The sequence below is a fragment of the Dendropsophus ebraccatus genome, chromosome 4 (genome assembly GCF_027789765.1).
Source record: "Dendropsophus ebraccatus isolate aDenEbr1 chromosome 4, aDenEbr1.pat, whole genome shotgun sequence".
NCBI lineage: Eukaryota > Metazoa > Chordata > Amphibia > Anura > Hylidae > Dendropsophus > Dendropsophus ebraccatus.
Window position 1 is genome coordinate 54685568 of NC_091457.1, and position 13362 is coordinate 54698929.

The window sequence follows — 13362 nt, forward strand, 5'->3', positions numbered from 1 at the left end:
CGGTGGGGGTGCACACTATGGGACTGATCCTTAGAAATTATTGCAGGGCGCCTCTAACTGGTTTGCTCTGCACTGCACCTGGCACCAGACCGGGCAGGGGAAAACAGTGAAAGTCGCAGCTGCGGTGGATGCAGTAAGCAACCAAGGCGTTTCTGTATCCATCACACACAGGTAAATCTTAATCATCCCTGGATATATAGCAATGTGTAAGTGTAGCTATGGACCTACCTCTACAGCACATATCCAAGGGAGGACACACCAGTCTCAAGCCACTAAGAGACATTAATAATGGCATATCTGGAAATTTCCAGGGTCATCCATGGTGGATCTGATACATATTGGAGTTGCCAGGCCATGTTAGTTAATCCACCACCTTGGTTCAAAACTGGATGCTTCTCTATGAAGTGGGACAGCTGACAGACATAATCATGAATAAAAGGAGGACCCTATCAGCCCTTTAACTAAGGGGAAGAGGCGAGAAGAGCATTCTGACTACACAAGCACTACAAAAACCAACCAGCAACACGAGTGTTCAGTGGTTACCTCACTTTATGTAACAAATACGAATCACACAGTATTATTCAAAGATTTCCTGGTGCATATAAAAACTACAAAACCGTTTTAGAACCCTTTCATTTGTTTGGTTAAACTGATGCAGTGCAAATAATTGGGGTATGGAGGGAGGGGGGGGGGTTATATATGGAAATGTGCAAAAAAAAAAGTAAGATAAAGTTACAAAAAGAAAAAAGGATATGGAAAATTAACTGAAACATCATAGAGAATGTAAGGCGGCTACAGCAACATACAAAACAAACATAGAGCAAACTGTAGATCAGTGGCTGTCCAATTGTTGTGATACTACAACTCCCAACATGTCTTGCCAATATGCAAATTGCAATGCCTAGTTACAGGGCATGTCTAGTAAATACTTTTACTCCTCATAACACTATTCTGGAGCACTTTTCCTTAGAACTCTGGCATTCCCTTGCTATTCTTCCTGGAAATATATGAAGCAATTATCTGACACTGTCCAACCATCGTTGTTGTCTTCAGGACAAGGAAAGGTAAGGCCCAGCTTTAAATTTATTCATACAAACCCAGGAAAAACAGAGGGACAGCACAAGCCGCAATCTAAGAAAAGATACTCCATTTTTTTTTTTTATTATGGGGGTATGATAGCATTTACTAACACATATCGGCCTTGCGCTCATCTGACTATGCTGGGAGTTTTAGTTGCACATCTTAGCTGTAAGCCTACTACTTAGTACAGATACTTGACCATAGCACCAAACAGTGTCCAATGCAAGACAATCAATACTAGGCATGGTACATGCCTGAGCATTACAGGGAGGCAAAATGTGCAGAGGTCATAGGTGCACATCTATAATTTGTAGTTTAGTTGAATTTCAGTAAACCATTCTGCAAAATGCTGGCTCGATCTGACATGTGCAGTTTGTCACTAAGGTACACTTAAAAAAAAATGATATTGTGTTCTCTGGAGCTAGGATGGCTGAACGGCTGTACAGAACATGGATAGTACACTGATCGGGTTATACAGAGTCTGTGCAGTTTGCCGCTGTGTGCATAGATGTCCAAAACGACTCAGTGTGTCCAAGGTCTTCAATATCTCATGGTGCTAGATGCTCTGAAGTAAGACAGAAACTTGAAACACAGACTAACCACAAAGTACCAGATGTTTCTTGCCATTTGTGACCTTGCAATGAAGACACGCCAGATGAGAACAACAAGGATGGTATTGAATCCATAGCGAATGTTCCTTAACCTGGAATAAGAAGCGTTAGAGCAAATTTAAATATTCCAAAGACAGACTAAAAGATGTCCTTTACTGATAATACTAAAATATTATACAGTGCTGCCTTGGATTACAAGCATAATTTGTTCCGGGACCGTGCTTGTAATCCAAATCCACTCTTAAAGCAAAATTTTCCCATAAGAAATCATAGAAATGCAGACAATTGGTTGCACACCCCAAAAATAATTTATTATTCTGAAAAACATGTAAAACAAATGAAACAAACATTCAGAAACAGCAGAATATGTGATATTATAAGTTACTGTACAGTAATGGAGAGGATGGAAAACACAAGGGCGAACAGAGACTGCAGGGAGCATGAAGGAATGAGCAGGGCAGATGTGGGCACATACATGCAGGACTCTGTCCAGGGAGAGAGGGGTTACAGCTATGGAGAGATTACCTCCACAGTCCTGTCCCCTGATGCAAGCCCCAGCCTAAAGTGGATCTGCTATTATTTAGAAGGTGAGGCTTCCTGGGTCAGAGTACAGGGCTTTAGAGCAAGCTATGCAGGCCATGCCCATGCCCCACTTGCGCTTCCACCCAGTACAGTGAGCTCTTAAGCCAAAGCAATGCTCTTAAACCAAGTCACAATTTTGAAAAACTCTGAGCTTTTAAACCAAACGCTCTTAAACCAAGGTACCACTGTATATCACTAATCAGTAGTCTTAGTTGGCCAAAAATAAACTCACTGCAGTAATTGCTCTCACCCCTTTCTAATAAGTATTCATATACACAAGGTAACTGTTGGTCAAACTCTCAGTCCCTCCATACACAGGAGCATTTGGCTGGTAAAAAAGGAGTTGTAAACTGCTGAAAGACTCTTCTCAAGAGGACTAAATGATCAGGCAGCTAAAACCCAAGGTGCTCAAAAGTGATTGAAAGACCTGCGTTCTGCCGACGTCACCCGGGGCCTGCGTTCCACGTCGGCGGCGTGCCGATGTCTTCAGGATGACGCGCATACACAGTGCATCAGAATCTTCTCCCACCGTACAGCGAATGTGCGGCGCGCTTGTGCGGAACGCAGGTCTTTCAATGACGTCCCTCTGGCCGTGATTAAAGCTATTCCACCGCCCAGGACCGTGACTAGATACGCCGAGGACCGCCCACCGTGACTACTTGCCCAGCATTTATATACAGTGCGGGACATCATAAAAGTAAGAATACGATCTAATAGAGGGGGGCACGGAGGGTACAGGGGGATGTTTGGGAAGTGTGCTGGGTGATGGGTTAGCACGTTTCCTTATCATTAGGGTGATCTTCTGCGTGATTGGTTCCCTTTAAAGGACGTCTAGGTACTGAGCTGCAGACAGGCAGATAGGCGATAACTATAAAATTAATGATGCCTTTTTCTTTGCTGATGGCTATTTGCAGAGCTATAAAATTGCATTTTCTTGGAATCTGTTTGTGTCTTAAGCTCCCTACCGGGTACAGACCTGACAGATTCCTTTTAAGTGCAGTCAGTGACAGATCAGCAACTTCTATTCCATACACTACAGAGTGGCCGAATATTTCGTTGTAATACAACTTCTACTCCTTTTTACAAGCAGGAGGCAGGGGAGAGGCTGCATCTAATAGGACACAGGAGACTACACACAGTCAGACGTTTTATTACTACTACACCTCTATACTCCTGGCCCCATAGATGGCAATAATGACATCCTCAGCAGCACACTATTGGGGATGTACACAAGAGCTGCCAGAAGGGATATGACATGTGATGATGTAATAATGTAACTCACAAGTGGTCAGCGACACAGAACAGTCCACTAGAGTGTGTTCTTTACTGGGGGATCACATGACCAGGTTTAAAATGTATGGATGTAACTGTGGGGATACTGCTACAGAGTTTGCTTTACAAAAAAAAAAAAACCAGGCTGCCCTGAAGGATTTAAAAAGTCTAAAAAGCAGCATAATAAAAGACTTGCCAAAACGCTTCCTGGATAGAATGGGGATGCTCAGTGTCCTCCAGTGCCCTGTGTCCCTCAAAGTCCCACTGCAATCATCCTCTCCAGCAGCTACAGCCTGCACAGCTCTGGGAGTTGGGTCGTGACATCACCATGTTATCCAGGAAGGGAAGCCTTGATGCAGTAGTAAGTGCAGGGAAAAAAAAAGCACTTTATGTGCATTTCCTGTAATAAGTTTATACTGGCGATTTGTATAACTTTTGGGGGGCCATAAAATACTTTAAGGGTATAAACCCACACACCGTATATGCAGCAGATATGCAACAAATACGCAGCAGATTTGTTGGTACAGATTTGATGCTGTGTTCAGTTATTTAGATCTAATCTGCTGCGATTTTGCTGCGAGTTTGCTGCGAGTTTGCTGCGTATCGCAGCAGTAAATACGCTGCATATACGGTGTGTGGGTTTATACCCTAATAAAATTTTCACGGACTTCTCCTTTAACAGGTGATACCAAAGTAGTAAAAACCTTACTTGTTTAAGTGCTTCCTGGCTGCAGGGAGGCCAGACATTTCTTCATTGAGCACATACTTTTTTGTTCCCATACAATAGTTCTCCATGTATTCTGCCCAATGCAGCTGCCGAACATCAAAGTTAAATACCTGCAAGAAAACAAGCTAATGTGAACATCTGTGTGCCACAAACGGATTCACTGCTTCATTACTACTGTTAGCACAGTTCTAGTCTCCGGGAGATTAAGCATATCTACATCACTTACATATAGAGACTAATGTCCTATATAGTAAGGGGTTAGCTTGTTCTAAAGCTAGTAACAGGTTAAAGATCATTAGAAGGGATGTCTAATCATGACAACACCTTTACGAAACCAAACTAATTCAAATCAGGGATTCCAATGCTTCACCCTATGCCTGGACCGCAGGGAAAGCTGCGGCTGCCTAAACAATTCCCTACAGTGCCCCTCCCCACAGGGGAAAAAAACAAAACAAAACAGTATTATATACCTGAGTAAATTTAATTTACAGTACTGGCAAAGTGCTCTGTTAGGGCCCTATTACACGGGACAATCATGCGAAAAATTGTTATATCGTTCGAATTTAAATGATTATCATTCTGTGTAATTGCAGGCAACGATCGAAAAATCGTTTGTATTTTGTTGATTTCGTTCTGAACCTAAAATTATCGTTAATCGTTTGCTGTAATTCCACATTCGATCGCTCAAGTTCCGCATTTTTCACTAATCGTTCAGTGTAATTGCTCATTGATCATGGTTTTGCTGGGATCAGATGGAGTAAACAATCATTGCAATAACAATCGTAGTAACAGTCGTATCTAACGACTATGAATCTGTGTAATGTGGTGAATGATTTTAGGTTAGCAATAAACAATCTTGTTTGCGATCATTTGTCTTTAAAAAATCGCTCTGTGTAATAGGACTCTTATGGTGCGTTTACACAGGCAGATTTATCTGACAGACTTTGGAAGCCAAAGCCAGGAATGGATTTGAAAAGAGCAGAAATCTCAGTCTTTCCTTTTTGACCTGTTTCCTGTTTATAGTCTGTTTCTGGTTTTGGCTTCAAAGATCTGTCAGATAAATCTGCCTGTGTAAATGCACCATTAGGCTGGGTAGTCGGCTTGTCTATCGGCTGCCTTTGAACTCTGTGCCGCTCCGCTTCAGGTGGCTGGAAAAGCTGGATCCAGTCCTGGGAAACTGGAAGTAGTTTCAAACCCTGCCAACTGACATGCCAACGGCTGAGCCTAGTTTCGCCAGTACTGTGAGTTCACTCATCAGTACTGGCCAAACATGTAAAGTGCACTTTAAGAGTCAAACTGTACAGCTATGGCTAATGGTGAGGGTTCCAGACATGGGCGACCACCACTATGAGATCCATATGACTTAATGATAAGCAATCATTACTTGGTTTGGATAATTAAGTCTATGGTGCCAAAACAATTTGGAGAATGCTCAAATGAGAGTGAGTGGAATAGTGGAGAAATCTAAATGACTGGTTGAGTAGGATAGAACCTACATGTTACACAACAGATGTGATCCTCACCTTTTTGTCATCTGGATTGAGCTGGTTCATTAACATGTTGGTATTTTCATTACTCCACACCCAGGAGTTACTTGTGAAATATTCCAGCAACATCATGGCTTTGTGTAGACGAGTAATAGTCTTCATCATCCTTAACCAAGCAGGAGACAGAAGTCAAGAATGATTACTGAACCCCAGGTGTGTGCTAAATTGGGGGGGGGGGGGGGAGCCCCAACTTTCAAGAAATTCTGGGCTGTAAAATTGTGCTTTTTAAGCTTGCCAAACTAAATTATATTCATTCTGGGGTTTTATGAACTAAAAAGGAATAGTAATTATATCTGCATTGTAGCAAAATAACTGCGCAGGTAAAGCAAATTCATCAATTCTGCTCTAATAAAAATGAAATTATTCTTCCATATAAAGGAATATGTTCATCTCAAAGTCATGACATTTCCATAATATATTCTATCACCTACTGATCGGTGGTTGCCTACTAATCCAGAGAATAAAGGGGCTACAGCTTAGATACAGGGGGGAAACCAATCAGTGCTGTGGCCCCTTTACTTCTAGGATCTGTGGGGGTCGCTAAGGATGGACCCCTCCACTGATCATAAAGTAATGGCACATCCTTCTAATGTGTCATTACATTTTTGAGAGATGAACATTCTTTTAAAAGGAACAAAAAAAAATTTTTAATTTGCAAATGTAATGGAAATTAAAGTAGGACAGAGAGACAGGGAATACAGAGCGCTATGGATTATGTCAGCTTGGAACAGAACACATTTTGCTAAGCTTTGGACACACTGTACTATGCAATACAGCTGTTACCAGTAAAAAGAGGGTGCTTATTTTTTATGCAGATGTGTGTTCGGGGACTTGTAGTTCTGTATTAGCCAGATTAATAAGGCCTGTACACTGGGAACATGGAAGAAAAGGTGCAATGCCATTACAATCAGTGTTCTTACAGTGCGCTTCAGTCCTTTTTAATAAAACTATTGGATAGAGAAGGGTGTATGGCATACGGAACAGAGCAGAGGATGCTACAAGTCCCATGGGAGCTCTGAATTAGAAGAAAGTCTGCTATGTATGCCGTTACTGTGTCTGTAATAGACTAATAGCTTGTCATACTCAATCTAGTCAAGTTGTAGTGTTCTGGCCAGATAGTGTAGCCCAAGTAAGCCATGAAGCCACCTATGGTTAGCCATATACATTAGATTACACTCACAACAGCTATTCCTCTTGACCTCGCTATACACATGCATGCCCACTTAGTGTGTACGTGTTTAAAAGGTGGAGATGGGAATAAACCGCTGATTGTTATCACTGGCGATGGCTTATATAAGAACAGATATAAAAGAAACATATTAAAAACTAAGCTCCAGTAAAATAAACACCCATAACACATCTTTAAAGAGTCACTGTCGTGAAATTTTTTTTTTTTTTTGCAGAAATCAATAGTCCAGGCGATTTTAAGAAACTTTGTAACTGGGTTTATTAGGCAAATATGCCATTATCTGAATTTAAAAAGCCTTTTCCCAGCCCCCCCCCTCCTTTCTTTCATCCACTGCTCAGAATCAGGAGACCTAAATCAGACGCATCCTGTTTGTTCTATGAAGAGGGGTGGGGGAAAAAGACGGAGCAGAAATGTCAACAGCAGAAAACAGAACAAAGGATTCCTCAGCAGGGGAGCTATTCAGAGGACTATTAAGAGGTCAGATAGCTCAGTGGTGACTGTCAGAGGAGAGACCCCGTGATGTAGCTTTCAATTAAATAGATTGTCCTGTCCTGTTTTGGTTTCTTATTTTTCTCTCTCCATAGGAGAACAATGAAGACAGGGGGGAGAGCTTCAAACTGCTTTTTCATGATAAAAACTCATTTTTCGGCTAATAAACCCAATTAAGTTTCTTACAAATCGCTTGTACTGCAAAAAAAAAAAATTCACAACAGTGACCCTTTAAGGGTTGTGAGTTTCGTTTTATGTACTACAAATTTTACTCTTTTATAACTAAACTGTATGTGCACTATACCTAATCCATATTAACCCACTGTATTTAAAGTGTCATTGTAGTTAATTATTTTTCTTTCTTTGCAGAAATCAATAGTTCAGGCGATTTAAAGAAACATTGTAATTGGGTTTAAATATGCCATTATAAGCATTCAAAAAGATTTTCCCCGGGTCTTTTTCCTCTCCTTTCTGTCCTCCACTGGTCAGAATCAGGAAATCTCGACTCTTTTTAATTAGTCGATCCAGTCTGAGCTATGGAGAGGGGAGGGGGGAGGAGCAAGATTAGTCCTCAGCAGAGAACAAAGGATTACACAGCGGGAGAGCTATTCAGAGGTCAGAGAGGTCAGTGGTGACATCAGAGGAGAAAGCCTGGTGATGTAGCTGTGAATGAACTCTTTGTTGTCCTGTTTTGGTGCCTCATCTCCCTCTCTCCATAGGAAAACCATGAAGACGGGGGAGAGCTTCAAACTGCTTTTTCATGATAAAAATTCATTTTTCGGCTAATAAACCCAATTACAAAGTTTCTTAAAATCCCCTGTACTATTGATTTCTGCAAAAAAAAAAAAAAAAAATTGACAGTGACTTTGAAATCAGTAGATTTATGGGGCCCAAAGGACACAATAGGCTTCCTTATGACCAACAACTAGCTTTCCTCTTAAAAGCTGGAAAAGAAAAAAAAAAAAGTAAAGAAATTGTGTTTAAAGGTGTTATCCAGCGCTACAAAAACATGGCCACTTTTGCACCACTCGTCTACAGTTTGGGTAGGGTTCGGCAGGTGATGCAGTTATTGTCCTAAAAAAAACAACTTTTATGGTGCGTTCACACCTACAGGATCTGCAGCTGATTTTCTGCAGCAGATTTCAGTTAAATAACTGAACACAGCATCAGATTTGATGCTGTGTTCAGTTATTTAACTGAAATCTGCTGCAGAAAATCAGCTGCAGATCCTGTAGGTGTGAACGCACCCTTAAACTTGCAGCACTGAGCCAAACCGGAGTATCTGTGCCCTAACTTTGCACCACCCCTCCGTCCCTCCTACCCACCCTCATCATTAGGAATGCTCCAGGCAGATTGTCTACTATTAGTCAGCTGTGTGAATACTGAACATGGGCTGGATCGTTAACCACCTGTGCAGTGTTCAGCATGGAGAAAATGTTCCAGTGGCATTCCGAATGATGAAGCGGGTGGGGAGGAGGGACGGAGGGGTGGTGCAAAGTTAGGGCACAGATACTCCAGTTTGGCACGGGCTGTAAGTTTAAAAGTTGTTTAGGACAATAACCGCATCACCTGCCGAACAGACCCCAGGACAGATCTTGAATTAAAACAGCTATCCAAAAGGTACAAGTGGTTTGGGGGGGGGAGGGGGGGGGGTGTCACAGATTGCGGATAAAGAGTCGCTTTAAGGCCAGAGACCTGTCAATCAGTCCAAACGAGTGTGAAAAAAACCTAGGGAGAGCAAGTAGTGAGTGTGGTGCCTCCTACACTGGGTGGAAAGGTTTCTAGCATAGGTGACGGCCAAAATACACAGGCTGATGTATCCTGATCTTATAGATTGGTGCTTAATTAGAAAGAGGGGAGGGCTGCAGGAACAGGATTGCTGGCCCTTTGCTCTGGCCAGGACTCCCAGTCACATAAGAGGGTTTTCATAGTGAAGGAGTAATGTAGTTTGGGGGAAGCCCTCGCGTAGGGAATGATGGCCTTGTATGGGAGCAAGTGTTGTGTACAGTGCCACTCTAGGCCACAGGCTGTGTCTGCTATTTAGCTGTCTAATGTTTAAGTGAAAAGGAATGAACTGCAATACCAGACACCACCCACAAATAAGGTAAGCACCGTTTGTGGCTAAGGAAAAAAAAAACAAATGGCTATTTTTATTGTTCTGAAACCCCCTTCAAGTTGAAAGGTACAATAGACTACAGGCTGACTTTTCATTTAGATTAGAGCATTACTGGGGGGAGGGGGAAAGAGGACAATAAGGGGCCAAAACAAGCAAGCGCTATACCAGGGCAAAACTAAGATAAAGTAAAACCCATTAGCATCCACTAAACTAGCTCATGCAGTCTATGCAACAAATAGAGTCCAACAGTAACAGTAATGTAGTCCAAATAATTAGGGCTCCAATGTAAAAATCTGCAAGGGACCCCCACCTACCATGTGCCATCCATAATACTGGAGTCTATGTACTAGGCGTTCCCCTTGGCTTTCTCAGGCACCAGGGCCCAGGTATGCCTGGAAGCTGTGCACCCCCTCTAGCTTCGAGTAGGGGGTCTATCAAACTCATTACTGTAGAGTATGTGGATGATTACAAGACCAAACACAATGCATTGGGCACTTGCCATTAAATCTCTGGACAGCGGGGATGTGTGGTGTATGGGATTTATCAGAGGCCAGGAGAAGAGTGGATATTGATAATAAAGCACTTAACCTAAATGCTTTTGCTGTTAGAGAAGATTACACAGTAAAGTGTTACGGCCTCTTGGCAGCTAATGTGTCTGACACCAAAAGGGGAAATTAATGTTATTTTGTCTCTTTTTCAGGAACCAAATGCTTTTGTTTCTCAGAGTTAATGGACACAAAACAAAAATGATTAGTGTTTTATGGAGGACGTGAAAGAAAAAGATGGCCTCGGATGATGCAAAATTGGATAAGCAACTTTTAACGTGTTCAACAGGCTGGAGCAGATTTCCCAATGTTGTAGCTCATTGATGATAGATTATGGGTTTAGCCATTCCCCATGGCTCACAAGACTTGTACGTAAACTTAATTTTAATATTGGAATAAATATCTGGTATGTGGGTCTGAATGTTAGGCATATATGCCTAATACACCCCCCCAGATATTGTAATCATACCCATATTCACATATTATAAAAATTAAAGGGGTTATCTATGTTTTTAAACAAAGTTTTAAAATGTCAAGAATAGTGTCCGGTTGGCAGTCGAACCCCACTGACTGTCTGCAGTGGTCCACTCCAGGAGGAAGACTGGGGTAGTGGGTGAAGCATGTGATTGGTATGGAGAATACCTGCTTGTTTGTGCCTTTATTGCATTTGGGGCCCATTTAAAAGTTTGTTAAAAGCATGGATCACTCCTTTTAGTTCCCACACACTGTATTCTCAGGGACAGGAGGACATAAAGAAACTACATATGGGTCATAATGATAGCAAAAACTCTTTTGAAAGCAGGCTACAGGTGTTCTTAAAATGCAACAAAACTGCACAAACTTTTGGCAAAAAAATATTGGCTCGAGGTATGTCTCCAAATGATTAGAAACAGAGATTGTGTGCTTACTAGTACAAAGCTTTGGAATCTGTAGTATTAAAAGAAGCACTACTTCCTGTGAAGAGTCTGGCACAGCCTAAGGCTCCGTTCCCACTGAGCAAAGGTAGCGGAATTCCGCGACGGAACTGTCCACCGCGGAATGCCGTTAGCCTCCCGCTCATAATGGGACTCTATGGGAGGCGCGCGCTCCTGCCCTGTCCGCGCTGAAGAATGAACATGTTCATTCTTCAGCGCGTACAGAGCAGCAGCGCGCGCCTCCCATAGACTCCCATTATGAGCGGGAGGCTAACGGCATTCCGCGGCGGACAATTCCGTCGCGGAATTCTGCTAGCTTTGCTCAGTGGGATTGGGGCCTAACAGGCAGACGCTGTATGGCAGATCAGATGCTTCAGCAGGAGCCTGGATGTATAGAATAGCTGAGCTTCTGCCGCAACCTCATGGCCCAGCACCAAGCAGAAGCAGCTCTTATCTGGTAAGTCTTTACAATTTATAAGTATTAGGGTGCGTGCACACTACAGAATTGCCGCGTATAACCCGCGGCGTATTCCATCGCTCGTCCCCGCACGCGGCGGCGCACATTTCCGCCGGTGCCATAGACACTATTCTATGCATGGGTGGATTACGCGTTCCGTCAAAAGAATTGACATGTCAATTCTTTCGACGGAACGCGTAATCCGCCCGTGCACAGAACAATGTATGGCACCGGCGGAAATGCGCCGGGGACGAGCGACAGAATACGCCGCGGGTTATACGCGGCAATTACGTAGTGTGCACTCAGCCTTAAATAGGATTACCATTTACATGGTACTGGGGGGTAAAAGATGGCATGGGAATAAAATGAATCCCCTCAGAAAATACATAAGGAGGACCTCTTACCAGCTCTAGATAGAAATGGATGGTTAGAGGATCATGGGAGGTAAAGGAGGGCGAGTACATTACATATACTATATGTATTGTGGACGAAGTAAAAACTAAAGTACTGGGAGGGGAATCTGAAGCAGGGCAGTGGTTACGAGGGAGGTTCGGCTACGTTAACATACCTTCAAAAGAAAGCTCCACTTTTGATAATTAGATATATTCACAGCAATTTTCTGCTCTTGCCTTTTTCTATTTTGGTCAACCCGTCCTAAGTTTCTATTCATGTCAATAGACAGGGCAGTTAAGGGCCTTTTACGTGGGCCAAATATTGGCCATGAGTGTTGCTAGAAATGCTCCTGCGGGCAATATTCATCCCGTGTATAAGTGACACCGATCAGCCAATGTCATAGAAAACACCCGATCCTTGGCTGATCGGGTCTTAGGAGCATGCTTAATTTATCAGTGTCGGACACAGATCTTCCTGTGTGAACAGGGTAGTGTGTGGCGGACAACGATAAACAGAAACAGACAGAACAGATATGTATATACTGAGGTTTGGGATATGTATGCATCTGTGCTGTCAGTTTAAAGAGGTTATCCAGCGCTACAAAAACATGGCCACTTTCTTCCAGAGACAGCCGCACTCTTGTCTCCAACTCAGGCGGGGTTTTCTGCTCAGTTCCATTGAAGTGAATGGAGCTTAATTGCAAACCGCACCTGAACTGGAGACAAGAGTCATGTTGTCTCTGAAAGAAAGTGGCCATGTTTTTGTTGCACTAGATAACCCCTTTAAGGCTATGTTCCCACACAGTATTTTTAATCAGTATCTTGCAACCAAAAACCAGGAGTGGATTGAAAAACACAGAAAGGCTATGTTCATACACCGTAGAAATTGAGTGGATGGCTGTCATTTAATGGCAAACAGCCATTTTAAAATAAAGGCTGTTATTTGCCATTAAATGACAGACATCCTCAATTTCAACAATGTGTGAACATAGTCTGTGTTTTCAGTCCACTCCTGGTTTTGGTTGCAAATTGCAGACCACAATACTGAGCAAAAATACAGTGTGGGAACAGAGCCTAAAAATCACAAGCAGTAGTATATGCTGCTTGGGATAAGACACGTCTCCTCCAGTGCAGCTGCATCTTCAGGCCCTGCTTCCTTTAGAATGAGCATGCTGCTTGTGGTCTTTACACTGACAGCACAGATATATACATATCTGTGCTTTCAGTTTCCCAATCTTGCTGATCATTTATCGTTTGCGGCCCCAGGAACCAAAAAATTTCTGTGTGTAAAAAGGACCTTTAGGCACATCTAGGGGGACATATCCTGTCTCTAGTGCCAATGACAGGTGTCTGGTTTGGCTGATATCCTATCAGTAAACAGTTGCTTCAGCGTTCCTGCCCCTTGTCATCAGAGAGAGAATTTGTAGGCTGTATAAAGTAT

At 42.7% G+C, this 13362-nt stretch overlaps 1 protein-coding gene across 2 annotated transcripts in view; it reads right to left on the reverse strand.

The window, feature by feature from the left end:
- Positions 1-219: 219 nt before the first annotated feature.
- Positions 220-13362, reverse strand: part of FAR1 (fatty acyl-CoA reductase 1) — a 52941-nt gene continuing 39798 nt past the window's right edge. For both annotated transcript variants that reach the window (XM_069965814.1, XM_069965813.1), the window contains exons 10-12: positions 5796-5925; positions 4255-4382; positions 220-1783 (exon numbers count right to left, since the gene is read on the reverse strand). In XM_069965814.1, coding sequence (XP_069821915.1) covers positions 1621-1783; positions 4255-4382; positions 5796-5925 — 421 coding nt within the window. In that variant the 3' untranslated portion in view covers positions 220-1620. The remainder of the gene's footprint in view (positions 1784-4254; positions 4383-5795; positions 5926-13362) is intronic.